Source organism: Pararge aegeria, chromosome 3, assembly GCF_905163445.1.
Source record: "Pararge aegeria chromosome 3, ilParAegt1.1, whole genome shotgun sequence".
Classification (NCBI taxonomy): Eukaryota; Metazoa; Arthropoda; class Insecta; order Lepidoptera; family Nymphalidae; genus Pararge; species Pararge aegeria.
In genome coordinates this window covers 16,930,429-16,949,829 of record NC_053182.1, presented here as the reverse complement: position 1 = coordinate 16,949,829, position 19,401 = coordinate 16,930,429, and the positions used below count along the sequence as shown (strand labels likewise).

The window sequence follows — 19,401 nt, the reverse complement described above, 5'->3', positions numbered from 1 at the left end:
TATGGGACATTATCCTCTTAAATACGTTTTGACCGTGCCGGTAATAATATTCTTCTTATAATATATAGAAGTAAAATTTGTTTTGTACTTTATAGGTAGGAAGTTTCGTCTTAAATCCCTCAGTTCTTGAAGAATGCAGTCTTCGAAAAGTGCGTTTTATCAGTGTTGACTTATGGATCAAACCCGTTTCAGATCTATGGTCGCTAATATGGGCCTCATAAGAAGGTTCAGAGTCACTACTCGAGCGATGGAGAGAGCTAAGTATATCTACATGATCATATCAGGAATGAGGACATCCATAGAAGAACCAGAGTTTCTGACATAGCTTAACCGTCGAGTCTCGAAGCTGAAGTGGCAGTGGCAATGGGCAGGACACATAGCTTTCCAGCGACTCCCAGTGATTCGCTTGATGTCGTCTGTCCATCTCACTGGGGTACGACCAACGCTGCGTGTATCGGATCGGGGTCGCCATTCCAGCATCTTGGGACTATTGTCTTTTGGTTCTCCAAGCTATGTGTTCCGCCCATTGCCACTTCAGCTTCGCAACTCGTTGAGCTATTTCGGTAACTCTAGTTCTTCTACGGATATTCCCATTTCTGATTTAATCATGTAGGGACTCTGAGCATTGCTCTCTCCATAACTCTAAGGGCAACTAAGGTGTTTTGAATTGTACTTAGTCAAATAATAAAGGCGTTTTATAGTTTTTTTTTCAAAATTAAAGTACTCTGAGGTTGCAGCCCTAGGTTTAAGTCTGAGAGTTGAGTTGTTGGTCCTGTACACGTAATCGCCGCTGGAACCAGTCTTCGGATTTGAGCGCTAAAACGTTCTTTGTCGATCAGCTGTCCGGACTCTGATGATACCGTAATCAAGCTTTTACTTTTATTGGGTTTTGTTGTCAATACAAATGTTTATACGTGATGATTGAACATAATATGGACCTATGTTAATATTTTATGTTTCTGAAATATCACAGTAGCAGAAAAAAAAGCCTCCGAGACAATGTACTCTTCTAACATGGACGACATGAGCTGAATGATGCGTATATTCATCAGGACTTACGACCACCTTGAAACTTCTGTTTCTGGGCTCGTCTACGCGACGATGAATGCAGCAGACACTGTTTGATCGAGTGTATAGCATGTCAGATTACGGCACTTGGCAATGACTTAAAAATGTTATACAATATATGTATATCTAGCATTTTAGTGGGTAGGTTTGCAATTATATCCAAGTTATATTTGCCAAATGTCAAATGCTCATAATATTCTACAGAATATTGCTTTTATCGAAGACGGGGCGTTAATGGTTGGGGGATTTCTCCCGGCACATCACCATCAGCTCCTTTATTGTAACGAGCATAAATTGCTTGCTTAATATGTACCATAATCGCAAGCGTCACTAGTGTAATACCTATTATTGTATAGTTTCGATGGCCATCCTTGGTTCTTGATCATCATTTTCACTTGACTAAATGGGTGCATTTCGAAAGAATATGCTCAAGTTACATAAAATACTCAAATCGTTATAGGTGTTCCTATAATATTTGAGGAGTTCCTTCGATTTTTCCAGGATCACTCCAATACATCTTTACCAAATTCAAGTGGGACCATCTCTAAGGTTTGGCACAGTAAACAAAAAAAAAAAAAACATCAAAATCGATGTATAATTGGCGGAGTGATTAATTTTTTTTGAGTCGGTTGAAATAAAAAAATATAATAAAAAACCGGTGAATTTTAAGGCATTTAATCATAATCAAATTATACCATCATAAAGCTAAGTTGTACACGACTCATTTCGTAAACGAGATTTTCAAAAATGCTGCCATTACCAACAGATGGGAGCTGCAAGATCCCCCGTGCGGATAACTGGCGGTAATTGTTCGCTAAATGCTCTTTAATGTGGGAATCATTTGTATTGCTTTACCGATAAGACGAGTTTTAAACTTCAACGCTAATTATGAGGTTGTAAGACGTACACAACTTTCAGGATTCATTCTAACATTTTTATTCTTCGATCGAATGAAACAGATAATACCAAAATGCAGAGATTTTTAAGACACCCAATCTTATCTCTTTTAGTTATTTGGATTTTTTAATAGTCGGCTATAGCCTAGTTTTAAAACTTCGGCTTCGGGAGACCGAGCTAGATCCTCGGCCCACACCTGTATCTTTTCAAAGAAATGTATGTTTTAATTAATTCAATATCATAAGCTTTAGCCATAAACAAACGCAATCAATCAACGAAACTAAAAAAAGAAATCAGGACTCTTTTTATCCTAGATTTTGAAAATGGAACTACGATCAGAAACATGCAAGGGTGTCAGACAGGAGATGATCGAATGATATATTGTTAAGTCCTTAAAGACACAAAATGAGGGTACCTACTTCACCAATATCTATATAATTTACCCATTTAGATCATGAGATGAGATCGAAATCAAAGGCATCGATAAGACAAAAATGTTAAACACAATCTTCATAGTGTTTATCCATGTTTTACAATACCTCCTTGTAAAACATGTAATTATTGTTGTTAAAAATTAAAACGCCCGTATCGATCATGAAGTTATTTTTCTTGTACCGTATTTTGCCATTAAGTATACCTTTGTTAAAGATAAATAATTATTTTCGATAAATATTCGTAACGAACTTAATTAAGCGGTTACAAAAATAGTCTCACGATGTATTGGTGGGAGCTGTTATCGTATCCAGCCTAATTTGTATGCAGATAATTGCCGTGAGAGAAATGTACGACAAGAAATGAGCGAATGCGTTTTTGTACGAGTTGAAAAATGCAAGCCGGTAAGTTGCCAATAAGCAATTACTGACTTGCAACGAAGTTAGCGACAATTTAAGAAACAACGCCACGCTGCTACAATTTAAGTGGGTGGACTTCTTCATACTTTATAAAAAAAATTACCTACTATTTTGTCACACGTACCCAACCTAGTGCTCGTAGTAGTTCGTCTACTGAGATGCTCGAGAAGGTGGGAACCAAGCTAAAGGAGTGAGCTGTAAAATTTAAGTGCGCGCAGTTTCGAAGGTAACCCGTGCGTTATTCACTCTCCGAGCCCAGTGGTTAAACGCACGGGTGGAAAACTGTCATGATCATCATATCAACCCATTACCGACCCACTAGAGCACGGGTCTCCTCCCACAATAAGAATGGGTTAAGGCCGTAGTATATCACGCTGGCCCAGTGCCGATTGGTGGTCTTCACAGACCTTTGAACCTTTGAGAACATTATAAAGAACTCTTAGGCATGCAGGTTTACTCACGGCGTTTCCCTTCACCGTTGAAGCAAGTGATATTTTAATTGCTTAAGACGCAGATTACTTAGAAAAGGAGGTGCGTGCTGGGATTCTAACTCGACCTACGAAAGTGAAGTCGAGCTTCTATCCAATGCAATCCAATAAATTTATTTTTACGATGGCAAGGTAACTCAAATAATAATGTTGTTGCAATAACCTGTGACAGTTGCTAGTCCCCTGGGACTAGAAAACATTCCGGTGTTTTAAAAAAAAAACATATAAATACGTATTACAAGTGTAATTTGTCTGTAATTTTGCTGCATGCACTTATATTTGTATCAGGCCCGATTAATCACTATAATCAATGATTTGTACAATAATTGGCAATTAGGGAAACTACAGCAGTTCGGTCGACGTGAGGCAAATATTTTAATTTGATTATAATACCTGTATTCTGGCTTCTGTTAGACCGATCTTCATTGCGAGCTCCTCTCTGTAACAAACCATACTTATATTATTAATGTGAAAGTGTGTTTGTTTGTTTATTTATTTTGTTACCTATGTTTTGTAACCGCTAGCGGTTATTAGCGGTGCTTGGGCTTTGGGTGGTTAGGGCTTAGACTTCCGTTACGAGAAAACAGTCCAAATTTTCAGTCCAGGTTTTAAGTCAAAAAAAATACTTTACCGCCAAACAATACGTGTATCTGATAAATGAGCCATAACATAGCATTTCAAAGCAAAAAAAAAGATTTTTAATCTACATTTTTAGCTTGAAGTATTTATCCTTAAAAAAATAATAGTTCAAAAAACTCGTTATAAAAAAACCAAACTTTTAGTTTTGTTTATTTATAAAAAGTGATGTTTAGTTATTTCGAAGCACTAATTTTATTATAGCAAAATTATTCTGTTAACCATTCACCATAAAATTTGTTAATATTATAGAAATCGGCCAAAGATATTAAAATTAACATCGTTACTGCTTTATCGACTATAGATGAAAATTATATTAATTAACAAAAATCTCATTTTGCAAATTGAAAAATGTAATAATCTTATCAAATTATTGTTCTTGTCATCGGTTCTCAATTAATCTACAAAGTTTGAAAAGGAACCTTACAAGAGGGTCAAAATCAAGTCCAAAGGAGTCGTTAGCAAGCATACATCCAGGTGAAGCTAATATAGCGCGTAAAAAGAGTCGGCTTATGATTAAAACATTTATATACCTATGTAAAAAAAACCTAGGTATCCGTGTGGTCAATATAATATTATTTTACAATTTTCAGTAACGCGGGTGAAATCATAGGTAAATGCTAGTTTGAATATTAAAATCATTATCAGTAACATTGTTTGTTTGCTTGTTCATTCTTTAACTACGCAACTGATCAGTTAGATTTTTCGCATAGAGTTATTTGAAAGGACGGAGATTAACATTAGTTAATTGTTAACCGAGAGGACAAACGATTTCCCCGGGAGAAGTTAAATATGTATAACGCTGAACTTAGTGTACATAGCACAGTAAGTAAGACAATCATTTTTATTCTAAGCGAGAAATTTAGTCATCATAGTAATATTGTGGTTATCTCTGATAAGATACCCCTCTAATTCATAATTTTATTCATTTAAACGATAAGAGTTATCAATGAAAATTTACAATATCGATTAGTAATTTTATAACAGCAGCCTAATATTACTTTGCGAGTATAAATAGATTGTCACTATTCTATATTACCAAGAGAAATATTTCAACACTTATATATTTTTTAGGTCTACACTGCGTCTTAAAGAAAAAAAACTTGCAGTGCAATATACTAGACTACATAACTACGTCAACGATAAAAATGCTTGGGTGTAAATTATTGCTCTAACCAGGTTGCTCTTCTAATAACTTTAAATGACAATATGAGATGGTGATAACAAAAAAAAAATAACAACCGGCTAAGTTTGTTGTGGGCTTCTCCTTAGACCAGGGCGCGTTTGAAACCCTCGCAGCTTTAGTTTTAAGTTGACGAATTTAGTTTTCGCCATCAACTCACTTCTATATCATATTTTACATGTAATGTAAGCATCAAAAGTGCCATCTATGTGCCTATTTGAATATTGAAATATTTGACTTTGACTTTTGACTTTGAATAAGCCGTAGTATTAGCGGTTTTTGTGACAGAGTTCGTCCGGGGAAGCACTATCGCTATGCTTATTTCTGGCGCCATGCTGCTGCCATTGTGACAATCGCTTTCGTATTGGCTGACACTATTCTACTATGGGTGAATTATGCAAATTTTGTTACCTACTACAAATTCAGCCAAAAAAAAAAACGATTACGGTAATCACAATCTTGTTGCATTCAACGCCTTTAAATAGAGTTACCATCTTCCACAGTCTATTAACGCTCCAGTGCTGGGCATCTTTCTCTATTTGGAGAGAAGGATGTAGAGTTTCCGTCCACGTTCGCTGATTCACGCAAACTTCCAAACTCCGGGTAGATCCGAAGTGACAATTTCCATACAAAAGACTTTTACGATTTGTACTAGTCGTTTAACCTACCCCTATTTTGAGGTTAATAAAAAGATAAAATAAATTAAGCTAATTTCGAATTTATGCGGTCGATGGACCGAAGATGTACGAACAATAATACTGACCTAGTAAATACGTCAGGGTAGTGCGTTCTGGAAAACGCTTTTTCTAACTCTTCTAACTGGAAGCTTGTGAATGTGGTCCTATATCGCCTTTGTTTCCTTTTTGGAGCGAAGTCGTCTGCATCATCGCTGTCTGCAGACCCTAGATGGGGCCTCTCCGAAGCCGGTGACTGGTCAGCTCTGGAGAGCTCAGGCGTTGTTCTCGGCGAATCATCCTTAGGTGGTTCCGATAATCCCATGCTGGTGTACTTTTGGTATGTGTCTTGATGGTAGTAATCTGTGGACAACGAAATATTTGGTATTAGTCAAATGATCTAGGATAAAAATATTGATAGTTTAGGATCAAATACTCCTTTTGAAAGCTCCTTTCAAGCAATACATTTGTTGATAAATAATAGCAGCAAAACACTTTTTGTAACGATATTAGAAATTATCATTTTTGAACAGAAAAAAACTGGTTTTGGTCATCGTTCCCGAGTTATGCTAAAAATACAAGGCATTTCGGGTGATTTATATTTTAGTGTAAAACAAAATTTCATCATTAATTAGGCTGAAATTATATTAGGTTTCAGTTTTTACTGAATCATACTTTTTACAACAAAAACATATCTTTTTCCTTCTACTCTGACTGAGCTTACAAGGCTTGCTCTATCTGGTCTACTCGATAACATTATTTTGTATGGTAAGAATATATGTAATAACAGTTTCATACAAAACATTTCATTTCAAAAAAACGTAGCAAATATATATTAATAAGTGGATCCGCTTCCAAATTACATTAATATTGCTAAAAATCACGCATGCAAATAAGTAAGAATAAAATTAATCGTTTTAAGTAAAAATCGGTATGCATTATTTATTTTATATACAGCATAATAGATAGAGTGGTATAGTGTAAGGGGCATGGTTCATTGACGCGTAATCAAACGCGCTAGCGACGACTCGACTATGGCTTCAAGTGTGTTTTCGTCAAGACGCCCTTGGCGAAAAGTAAATTCAATAGCTGGGTTTCGTTCCCGTAGTCGAAGGCTCTAAGTGGTCATAGTTTGTACAAAGATTTGTTCGTCTTTGTCTGAGTTTAAGTTTATTATAACTAGTATGTACGCAGTACGCGGTGCCTTGTGGGAAATAAATTCAGCCTCCCTTTCAGGCGGACTTAGTTTAATCCCAAGCGCGCGAGGGACCTATAACTTTTTGAAGTAATGAGCATGTTTAGCAAATAAATATCGCTTATTGCACGCAACCATTCTGGTCGAATGGGGTTTCCCAAGTAAAGATCATTTCATTTCCACTAGTACAAATACTGTATACTTTCTTTTTTCCATAAGAAGTAAATAAAAAAATGTGTTTTTGAATGTTTTTTGTTTAGCTTATTGGCCTTTAAATAGGCTAATTCAGAAGTAATCGAAATTTAACATGTCACGTTTTTGGACACCAATTTGACCGAATAAATTTCCTACAAGATAAAAAAAACCAACGGTACAGAAATCTAATCGACTACCTACTCGTCCTGGAAGCACAAATATTGGAAGTCTATGTCTTATATAGACTCTGTGTCAGTGAGCGACGAGCCTTACATTGAATGATTAAAATTCCCTTGAAAGTCATTTTAATCTATTACTTAATAAAAAAGTAAGGTATCTCATAAAATATAGCGAATATATTAGTCGTCAACATCCAATTATTACTTAGTTAATATTTATTGTAAAAGTTTTCATATTCTGAGTCAAGACAGTAGTAAATTAAGGTCATCGGTGCATATTTTATAAGTTTCAAGCCTTTTTTACTTTGCCCAGCGTTTGGCTCAATGCTATATATGTTCGCATCAAACTGGTAAAGTGGCTAAAGTTAAGGTCATGAAAATAAAATCAAAACATTAACAGTCTTATTTTTGTTTTACATTGACTCTTCTTGATTTGAAAATCTAATATGCGTGTTTTAGAATAACTTTTCACATATTGGTTAGAAGCAGGCGTTACTTTGCGGGAATCCATGATATATTATAAAAATGAAGCTTAATTTGCTATACTCCGCGAAAAGCAGGAGAATGTGTGTGGTGTAATTTTTAATTTCTTCAATCCTTATACTCCACACTAAACAGATCTTCGGCAATGTACCCGATGTATGTTCAACGCACATTTCGCTCCGAGACCAGATACCCCCAGGAGATATTGACTTTACAATGAATAATTGTTAAGTTAAACAATAACTTTGCAATGAATAATTTGTTAAGAGAGTACATTGCCACACATATTCTCCTGCTTTTTGTGTGTTATACCAAATTAAGCTTAATTTTATTAATATAACTTTTCACGTCGACAAAACTAATGAGATCGGCATTAGAGCCATTTAGGGGTAGAGTCATAAAGTATATAGATTCTCGTAGTATAAATAACTCACATATAGCTCTAACAACGCATGCAAAAGTAAAATCAAGTGACACCTGTCACTTCATTAGGTACACGTCGTAGCGTTGGTACTCAGGTACTCACAGGTACAGGTTACGGTCTTTTATCTTCATTAGGGTTTTCATCAGTAAACACTTAGAATGTTTTGATTGGAAAAATAAATGTACTACTTTATATTTTATATTTTTACAAGGTCCTTATGATATATTCTCATGCACCCTTCAACCGTATTTCGTGATTCCGCTAAACGTTGTAAATTCTTTATGTGGTGTCCAAATAAAGTGTTATAACAATAATACGGCAATAGCTGATGAAAGTTTTGTATGAGAAAAATGTACATATCAAAAGTATCCGGTAACTTTTTAATATAGAGAGTTGAGGGTTAGCTGTGGAATTAATCAAATTGATTTTTTTATTTCCCTGAGTGAGATTATAATTTCATTGTTTTTTTATTTAAATATTCATGAAACAATCGTTGTTATTAAACTGCTAACCCGATTGGTAATTAGTTTAACTAGTTTGCATATTGCTGTCAGCAAGGTGATTCTCCAAGGAAATAAATATTTAAATTGGTCGAATTGAATATTTCCTAAAGAATATTCAATGATAGGATGTCTAAATAGGAATAAAAAATAAGAATGAATAGAAATAGATATTATAATCTGTATATATAAAAGATAAAGTGTGTGGGTATGTTCCGTATAGGCTCCGAAACGGCTGGACCAATTTCAATGAAACCTTTAGGGAATCTCCCGATTGACCTGGCGAGTAATCCTGTAAAGTTTGGTGACGATCGGAGCACTCCTATTTTTGAAATGCCAAATACAGCTTTTATTTACTATGATGATATTGTATTGTTGGGTGTACATGGGTGTAGATAATGATCTTCACCCGCTCGAGAAGAGAATAGAAGAGAATGAATACGGAGATAACTAATGATTTAATATATGAGACTTAAATAAAAAAATTAATGATGTATGTTTACTGTTTAAATAAAATAAAGCAAAATCCAGCCCGGCAAAGCGGGCTGGGTACGCTTGTATTTAATAAGAATGATGATTATTCCTAAAGAATAATAAGCCGGGATAATATTAAGAGACCTGATAGATGGAAGCTGGTTAGTGGTTCCCTAGGTATGGGGACGGGCGATTTTGTGGGAAGCAGTATGCGTTGACAAATTGGCCTCATCTCATATCAGGAAAACAAAATCAAGACCGAGAGACGGCTGAAAACGGCAAAAGGCACGAGTATGTCTTTCTAATAGAGAGTTACATATTTGTTTCGTTTGCTGTGGAGATCAAGGGGGCCATGTAGTCTAAGTGCAAAAAATCCTGTGAGTCATTAACCGCGGTTGATTGCCTCATCTGGTGCAGCTGTCTCATTTTTTCGCAAAGAATCAGCCTGGCAGTATTGCGCACCTGGATTTAAATCTTGTGGACCTATATACGCGAATAGTGGTATACCTTCGGCCGCTACCAATATGCGGGGTTCAAATTCAAATTCAAATTCAAATTCATTTATTTCAAGTAGGCCTACTTTATAAGCACTTTTGAAACGTCAAGTATGCATGTTTGTGTGACTCTACCACCGGTTCGGAAAGCAGATTCTACCGAGAAGAGCCGGCAAGAAACTCAGTAGTTGCTCTTTTCCAACATCAACATTTACAATCATTTTGCTATCTTGCGGGAGATGAGAGCGAGGCTGGCTGCTTCCATTCTACCTTGTCATTGAGGAATTCATCAAATGTATAGTAACCTCGCTGTACTAGATGTGTTTTTACACATTTTTTAAATGTATGCATTGGTAGGTCAAGAATTTCCTTAGGAATCATGTTGTAAAAGCGTATACTCAACCCCACAAAGGAGTTCTGCACCTTACGCAGACGATATGCAGATATCACTAATTTATGACCGTTTCTGGTAAGTCGATTGTTAATTTCAGCTTTTGATTTATAAAGAGTAATATTTTGCCTCACAAAGACTATATTATTATAAATGTATTGCGAAGCTACTGTAAGAATACCTATTTGTTTAAATTTTTCACGAAGCGATTCGCGTGATCCAAGTTTATATATTGATCGTACGGCTCTTTTCTGTAGTATAAATATACTTTCAATATCTGCAGCTTTTCCCCACAGCAAGATCCCATAGGACATAATACTGTGAAAGTATGCGAAATAAACAAGCCTAGCTGTTTCAACATCGGTAAGCTGTCTAATTTTCCTGATTGCATATGCAGCTGAGCTGAGTTTACTCGCTAGGCTTTCTATATGGGTACCCCACTGTAGCTTACAATCTAAGGTCACTCCTAGAAAAACAGTGGAGTTTTCTATTTTAAGTGTTTCTCCATTTATTATGATGTTTTTATCAATTTTTTTACGTTAGGCATTCCAAACACTTGGTTTTTTTTGCATTTAAAAGTAAGTTATTAACAGTAAACCAGTCTGACACATGTGACAAAGCACGGTTTACGTCGTCAAAATTATCTTTGTTTCTATCAGTCTTAAAAATGAGAGATGTATCATCTGCGAACAGTACAATCTCACAAGTGCCCCTGACATGGTGTGGCAGATCATTTATATACACCAGAAACAATAAGGGACCCAAAATTGAGCCTTGTGGGACACCCATTAAGGCAGATGATCCCTTAGACTGTATGTCTTTTACGCATACCCTTTGAACTCTATCACTAAGATAAGAGGCAATTAAATTGAGTGCAACGTTTTTGATGCCATAGTGGCTTAGTTTTAATAACAACGTTTTGTGTTCAACGCAATCGAATGCTTTGGACAGATCACAGAAAGCACCAATGGCATTCTGCGAACGTTCCCAGGCATCGTAAATATGCTTTATGAGTCTTGCGCCTGCATCCGTTGTACTACGACCTTTAGTGAAGCCGTACTGCTCCGGATGAAGTAAGTTATTTACATTAAAATGATTTAAAAGTTGATAAAGTATAATTTTTTCAAAGACCTTGAAAGACCTTGAACTCTTAGAGTTGGCAAGATTGAAATAGGCCTGTAATTGTTAAGGTCATTTTTATGACCGGATTTTAAAAGGGGTATTAATTTACTACATTTCATTAGGTTCGGAAAAATTCCCATATCAACACATTCATTAAAAATTACGGCTAGATAAGGGGCAATAACGTCAATAATGTTAGAAATGACCATCACCGACATACCCCACAGATCACCGGTTTTTTTCAACTTTAAAAACCTAAAATTCTTTACAATATCTATTGCAGATATATGTTTAAAATTAAATAAAACATTGCACTCTTTAACATTATCTCTCAATATACGCTGAGCTGCTATTGGTGAAGAGCTTAGAGAATCTGTTAACAAAATGGGAACATTCTGAAAGAAGTTTTCGAAAGTATTAGCAACCTCCCTGTCAGACGTCACTTTATTGTTATCAACAATAAGTTCAAAATCCACATCACGAGATTTAGTTTTTCCTGACTCGTAATTAACTATTTTCCAGGTTGTTTGTATTTTGTTATCAGATTTCATTATACTATATTTAATGTGTAGCGATTTCGCATTAGTGCAAACATTCTTAAATATTTTAGAGTATTTTTTTACGTGTTCGGGGGAAATAACGGACATTGCGTGTCTTACCTTCATACGCGTAGCAATCACTTTATTATTATATTTGTCAAATTGTCGGATAACCTTTGTGAACTGTGTTACTTAGTATTTCTACAATAAACGAATCTATTACTAGAGTGCTACTATTATTTGGACAGCCAGAGCTCCCTTGAACCTACATAGGTTACTGGCTCCACCACTCTTCAGCGCGGAAATGCAGCCAGCATTTGTGACACTATTCAACGCGGGCAATGACCTTTACAGTAATTAGTTTGGACATAAGTTTTAGTAGGTAATAGAATCATTATCATCATCGTCATTATCAACGCATTGCGGGTCTCCTCACAGAATGAGAAAGGTTTAAGCCGCAGTGTAGTTTCCACCACGCTGGCCAAGTGCGGATTGGTAGACTTCACACGCCTTTGGGTACGTTGTGGAGAACTCTCAGGCGTGCAAGTTTCTTCACGATGTTTTCGTTCAAAGTTGAAGCAAGTTATATTTAAATTGATTATCTAAGCATCAACGCTTTCAGGCACTTGTTTGTATGTAGATCAGACCGGAGGAAATTTACAAAGTATAAATAATCAAACTATCGGAATCGATCCCGGGACCTAAACTAATAACACCACAGTGCTCACCACTGAGCCAGTGCGGTCGTAAAAACATCATTCCACTATTGGTAAATATTCGGTTACTAGATTCAATAAAATAAGTATATTAATTAATAATAAGATTTAGATAAGATTAATTTGTCGTAACAAGAAATCATGATTGTTTTTTTGTATACAATGGTAATACCTATACGTAATGCATTAGTCGGCGAGCTGGTGGATGATTCTGAGGAAGTATTTTATAAAAGCTACAACTCCCCTATCTTTAAAATAGTCTTTATCTTACTTCAGCACAATCTATCCCATACATTTTTAAGATTGGTACATTTTATAAACAACCTTTTCATTATTTTTTAGTGTAGGCTGTTTTCGAAATGTATAAATTAAAAAAAAAACTTAATTATATAAAGAAACTAACTTTTTTTTACAAACAGTACCCACACTTTACGCCACTTGATTTTCTAACTTTGTGGTTGTTGTATACCGAGCAATGCTATACTTAGCTATCAACTGGATGAGATTGAAGCCTTAAAATTGATTTGAATATCAAGTAACTCTCCAAAGAACTATATTGAGAATTCGGTTACGCTTTGTCAATATACCTTTTTCGCTTCCAATACAACCTGAATGCTACATGTCGAGCATACACAAATTTTACTGGAAAAGTTTTATTTATATATGTTTACATATAATTATGATGTTCAAGCAAAATTTTACATATTTTGTTTAATAATTTAACATGATATCATTTGTTATATAGTTCTAATTGACATGCAGATGGGCCATCTGATGGTAAGTGGAAAACGATCGCCTACTAACACACTTTTTTTTTTTTTTTTTTTTTTTGTCGTGGTGGAAAAGCTTTATGGCTACCTCTGTCCTTTTGGGCAGGACAGAGGTTATGTGGGACTCGTTTACCCGAACTAAAGACCACCACGGCATGTCCCTCTTGTTGGATTTATTGGACGTCCGGGGAACCCGTTGTACACTTCCCAGACCTACTAACACACTACGCAAATCGTGCAAGGAACACGTCCGCGTCATATAAACTGCAGCTCTGTATCCACCAACATGAGGCTACTACTAAAAATACTAATTTCAATTTAACAGCACATCTTCTGCAAAAATAGGGTATATAAACGTAGGATTTGTGTTTTGTCAAATGTGTGTTTGACCCAGGGCAATAGCACGGGTAGAAGACATTTTCTCCACGGAGAAATGACAAATGTTTATCCCATTGTTTTATCCAGCATAGACTCACGGGTGGAAATAATATCAAAATCATATACGTGTAATAACGGACGGAAGTAAACTCCTCCTTTCAGACACAAAGTTAAATTTTATTCCTTTTCGGGATATATTCGGGGATCACATCTTTTTGTCTCCTGCAAGTAGGTACTCGTATTGATAAGAACTGCCTCAAAATTTCCCACTGCCACTGGTACCACAATCGTCGTGATTTATTTATAATTGTGTTATTAGCCGTAATGCCAGCCCTGACCTCTGTTTCTTGTAATCAATCGACATTTAATAAATTAATGCTATTAACTTAATTACACTCTCATTATGGTGTTGCCATAATTGGTCCACCATTACACGTTAAGGGGTACATACACCAGGCAATCCGTCGTAAGCGACATCACAAGCGACGGATTGCACTTGTACATCGCAGGTGATTTCGGCGATCGCTTCCTGCCTCGATTTTTGTCGATCTACATGGCGCAGTGGTCAACGATGTGGACTTATATGGCGGAGGTCAAGGCTTCGAAACCAAGCTGGGATAAGGTCGATTCGGAATTTATGTATTATATCTGAACTAACTCTGGTTTGGATGCCAATTGTCAGACATTCTACCTACGCTTACATATTGGATCGCGTGAAAGTGAACTACAATAAATAAATAATATAAATAAATATACTACGACAATACACACATGAGTCCAAGGGCGTGGGTTCGATTCCCATAACTGGAAAATGTTTTTGTGATGAACATAAATGTTTTTCAATGTCTTGGTGTTTATCTGTATATTATAAGTATTTATGTATATTATTGATAAAAATATTCATCAGTCATCTAAGTACCCATAACACAAGCTACGCTTACTTTGGGGTTAGATGGCGATGAATATTTTTATTTATTTTATTCATTCAATTTATAAATGCTATGTACCTTATCAAAATCAGCAGTGGCGTGCACGGGGTTTCTGACCAGGGTATGCATAAAGCAGGTACATGGCATAAAATGTGAAAATTCCCCACTAATACGAGTTATATAAAATAATTTGGGTATGCATTGCTTTTGTGCATGTATGAAGTGCACGCCACTGGTACCTTAGCACTAGATGTCATCCGGCTCCGATTACCCGCATGGGTATTACGTATCTCGCGACAGGCTTGCTACATGCGTAAATCTTGCAATCACTGCTGTCAAACGTCACTTTTGTTTTTTTATTGTATGGAAAAGTGACGTTTGTCAGCAGTGATTGCAAGATTTACGCCTGTCGCGAGATACGTTATCACCCTGCCGATCACTTAACTCAAATGCTCACATAACAGAAGCGCCAGGAAAATGCTTGTCACGTGCGGCACAACCTAGTAAAAGGTTTTAGTTCAGCGTGTTACATTACTTTGTAATTATGCAGCGCTGATTTTTTCTGGAAACCCAAACCGCTGCAATCTGTATGCAATCGATCGCTGTGATGGATTGCCTGTGTAAGAGAACCCTTAACTTCTAGAAAATTAGGCTCCGTTTACAATGCTCGGTATGTTTTAAGACGAAATGACGCGCCTTAAAATATTTCGGGATATACCTACTTACTGCTTTAATCAATTATTATACAGTTATCAGTTACCCGCGACTTGGCCTGAGCAGGATTTCGGTACTCGCTTTCCGCAGAGTTAATACTTCTGAAGAGCCCAACTAAAAAGGTTCCATTCGATTAGGTATTCAACATAATAAATAAATAAATAATAAATAAATAAATATACTACGACAATACACATCGCCATCTAGCCCCAAAGTAAGCGTAGCTTGTGTTATGGGACTGATGAATATTTTTATGAATTATATACTTATACATACATATAAACACCCAGACATTTAAAAATACAATATGCGTTCGTCCTTCCCGTTCCCGTCAAACGAGGAAATAAGACATAAATAATGAGTAAGCATGCCTTGCCCGTGATATGCTAGAATGAACATAAAAACTTTTATTTTTGTTTTCAGTGTTTATTAAATTAACTGTGTCGGTACGTAATCTTTATATACCCGTTACTCTTTTTTACCGGATAACTAAATATTCTGTATATATTCGAAATCCGTCCTTGGGCTCAGAAATCAGCGACCCTGATTTCTGAGCCCAAGGCCGTGGGTTCGATTCCCACTACTGGAAAATGTTTGTGTGATGAGCGTGAATATTTTTCAGTGTCTAGGTGTTCCGTGTTTATATGCATATTATAAGTATTTATGTATATTACTCATAAAAATATTCATCAGTCATCTTGGTTCCAATAACACAATATATGGCGATGTGTGTAGATATATATATTTATTATTTTTTTTATTCATGATAACAAAAATCTTTAGGAAAATAACTTTACAATGTTTCATTGTACAAAAGACAGGGTGACAACCCTAACATTAGCTGGTTTCACTCTGCTAAAGTCAAGTGGGGTTACGGAGTACCTCCTTATATTTATTACACTACACGTCCTTGACTGGAATCTCACCTGGTGGTAAGTGATGATGACAGTCTACCGCCGCAGTACTGGGTTGCACGCACTTCAGGGTATTTCTTATTGCACAGAATTTAATACCGATTAATATGAACGTTGAACACAAGGTCGATCTTGTATGGTGAAAATAAAGTCACTGTTTATAGCTATGTAGAATTTAGTTTGAGTTTTTTTGTTCATCACGAAAAAACCTTTCCACTTTCTTTGTATATGCAAAAACTTCAATGCAAAATTGAAATCCTCCTTAAACCCGTGGGTTTAAGCTGTGCGTTCTTTTTAGTCATTTATTGTTAGTTATGTTTGGTAGATATCTTTGATAATACCACTACACTTCAAACACACGTAACACGGGCGGGTTTTCCCGCACAAGTGACTTAACACAGTCGTCACACGAATCCTAATTACCGCACGATAAAGTGGGCGTTGATAATGCTACTTCCTTTGTACTCGAATTTTATCGAATTGTGTCCACAAATGTTGTCATTGATGCACTAATTCTAACAAACACAGTAGTGCCAAATCACCGATTCCAATCTAAAGGTAAACTGCTGGCATTCAATTTAAGATTGTACAACATGTGCATAAAACCAGCCATTTTACCCTAGACGATGGATTAAATCTCTTGTTTTATACATAATATGATCTGCTATTTAAAAATAGAATTTTTCAAAGCTAACAAATAATACCAATATATTAAAATAATATATTTTTTTTAACAAATATTCGCTATTCTGCCTAATATTGTTCCTGTATATATTGTTTTATTTATTTAAATTATTTATAACCACTTCCGCAGGGTGAAAACGTATCAGGATTGCGACAGGCGTAAATCTCGCGATCTTTGCCGTTGCATACAAAAAATAGTTGCCTCATAATTTCATTCATTACAATAAAATTGAGATTATTTGTAAATAATAATTAAAAAACATCTAATTATACCGTGTAAAGTAATAGGCTTCTATTCCTCAAAATCATTATCATCTCAACCAATTGACGTCCACTGCTAGACATAGGTCTTTTGTAGGGAGTTCCACAATGCACGGTCCTGGGCCGCTTGCCTTCAGCGGCTCCCAGCTACTCGCCTGATGGCATCTCGTTGGGGGCTGACCTAAGCTGCGTTTACGCCATTTCAGCACCTTAAGACCCCAACGTCCATCGGTTCTCCGAGCTATGTGCCCCGCCCATTGCTATGTCGGTAACTCTAGTTCTTCTACGGATCTCCTCATTTCTGATTTGATCACGTATAGATACTCCTAACATAGCTCTCTCCATCGCCCGCTGAGAGACTCTGAGCCTTCTTATGAGGCTCATAGTTAGCGACCATGTCTCTGATCCGTAAGTCATCCTCAAAATATTGACCCTATAAAAAAAAACAACTCGATAAGTGAAGTATTTCGCTCGACATCGTGACCACAAGATACGGGGTCCGCATATACAGACACACGGACGTCCAGGACAGAACTTTTTAAAACAATTTTTCAATTGGTTTAAATAATAAAAAGAGATTTAAAAATATCATGAGTTAAAAATAGTGTTTTTTCTCAACATTTGTCTATTTATATTCACTTATAAAAGCAATAAATAATAAAAAAAGTTACATTTTAAGTTGGAAAATCACTCGGTGTGCGTAAACTGACAGTAATACCCACCTCAACGCTTCGCTTATGAGGCGTGCAAAAATACAAAAGTGACTTTTGCGAGAGAAGAAATACGCCTGTTGCGAGTCTGTCTTGAGATATAATTGACATGTCTTAAAACAACCATGTCAACCCCTTACCGGCTACATGTCAACGAGCAGGGTTTTAGAGTCGGTAAGTCTGTTTGGTAGACTCCAAGCGCCTTTGAATAAATTATGGAAAACTCAGGCATGCAGGCTTCTTCCAGATTTTTGACTTTACCGTTAAAGCTAAATAATAAATTGCTTAAAGGGCACGTAACTCCGAAAAGTAATAGGAGCGTGCTGGGGTTCGAATTCGGCCCCCCTGCGAAGTCCTTATCCCTAGGCTTTCACCACTTCCAAGTGATACCGTATCAAAAAGACTTCACTCTAACACTAACAAATTTGATTTAGTTTGTAGATTTTTGTACAACAGGATTGGAACTATTACCAACTTAATACCACTAGACACTTTAGTACACCTTTTATAGGCCCTTTTAAAAGTATAGCCGCGGTTCGTAACTATGTTTGTTTCCATTTTATATTACATACATCTTTAGATTTGATTGTTCTCTATATTTTAATGTTCAAAATGTCGACTTGGTATTTTTTGTAGTTATACTTCTTTTGACGCGTTAGGTAAAAATGATGAGAGTAAATTTTTACGATGCGCGCGCACACCGTCACAAAAAACCGACACCCTGAAGTTGGCTATAAGGTTTGACAGTGTACACTTTCAATTGTCAGTCTGCGGGCGCATTCGGGTGATTCAACTGACTCAATTGTACATAAATCTCAAATTTTTATGTTGGTTGTCCGATAATGAGTATAATAGTATTCCAAATTTAATTATGTTTATTATGTCCATTTCTTTAATTGTACAGAAATATATTTTTTTTGATATTTAAATAAACTTTATTTATCTGACTGATATTGCGTTATAATAAAACTTTCAATGTATTAAATACCTTTTTCTACAAACGTAGAATAAGGCGAAAGCTGAAATTTTTGAAAAGATTTAAAAATTTTATCTCGTTACGCCATAGGAATATAAGTTCTAACGCGTGTACATAAGTACACAACGTTTTTTAATTTTCAAACTGCGCCAGTCTTGTTATTCCTATATGAATGTTATTATGTGTAGGTACTGATATTGCTGAGTGGCGTTATACCGTTTATACATAATTTGCTAGATAAGACACTCGTAATCCATTACGTTTCTCTAATAGACTAAACTAGCAGTTATCTGCAACCTCGTCCATGCAGAATGTATGGTATCCTTATAAATAAGGGTTAATAGAAGGTTCTTAGCCGATGACGTTTTACAGTTTTTTTTGTATGACGAGCGCTTGTCTGTAATCACACCTGATAGTAAGTGATGATGCAGCCTAAGGTGGAGCGCGTTTTCCTAGAAGACGCCTTTTTATAGTAATAAAAGAAGATTATAAAGCGTAATTATTTTCTTTTTTCGTTTATTGCAAATAATAACATAGAATTAAAAATAATATAGCT

General features: G+C 35.9%; 1 protein-coding gene across 2 annotated transcripts in view; it reads right to left on the bottom strand.

Moving 5' to 3' along the window:
- The window catches only part of LOC120637458 (homeobox protein aristaless-like), a 130,757-nt gene that overhangs the window by 6,449 nt on the left and 104,907 nt on the right, over positions 1 to 19,401 (bottom strand). Inside the window, exons 1-3 of one of the 2 annotated variants that reach the window (XM_039909311.1) lie at positions 16,227 to 16,358; positions 5,887 to 6,160; positions 3,698 to 3,743 (exon numbers count right to left, since the gene is read on the bottom strand). In XM_039909311.1, coding sequence (XP_039765245.1) covers positions 3,698 to 3,743; positions 5,887 to 6,122 — 282 coding nt within the window. In that variant the 5' untranslated portion in view covers positions 6,123 to 6,160; positions 16,227 to 16,358. Of the gene's footprint in view, positions 1 to 3,697; positions 3,744 to 5,886; positions 6,161 to 16,226; positions 16,359 to 19,401 lie in introns of those variants that run through there. The other variant, XM_039909310.1, reaches the window with a different exon arrangement.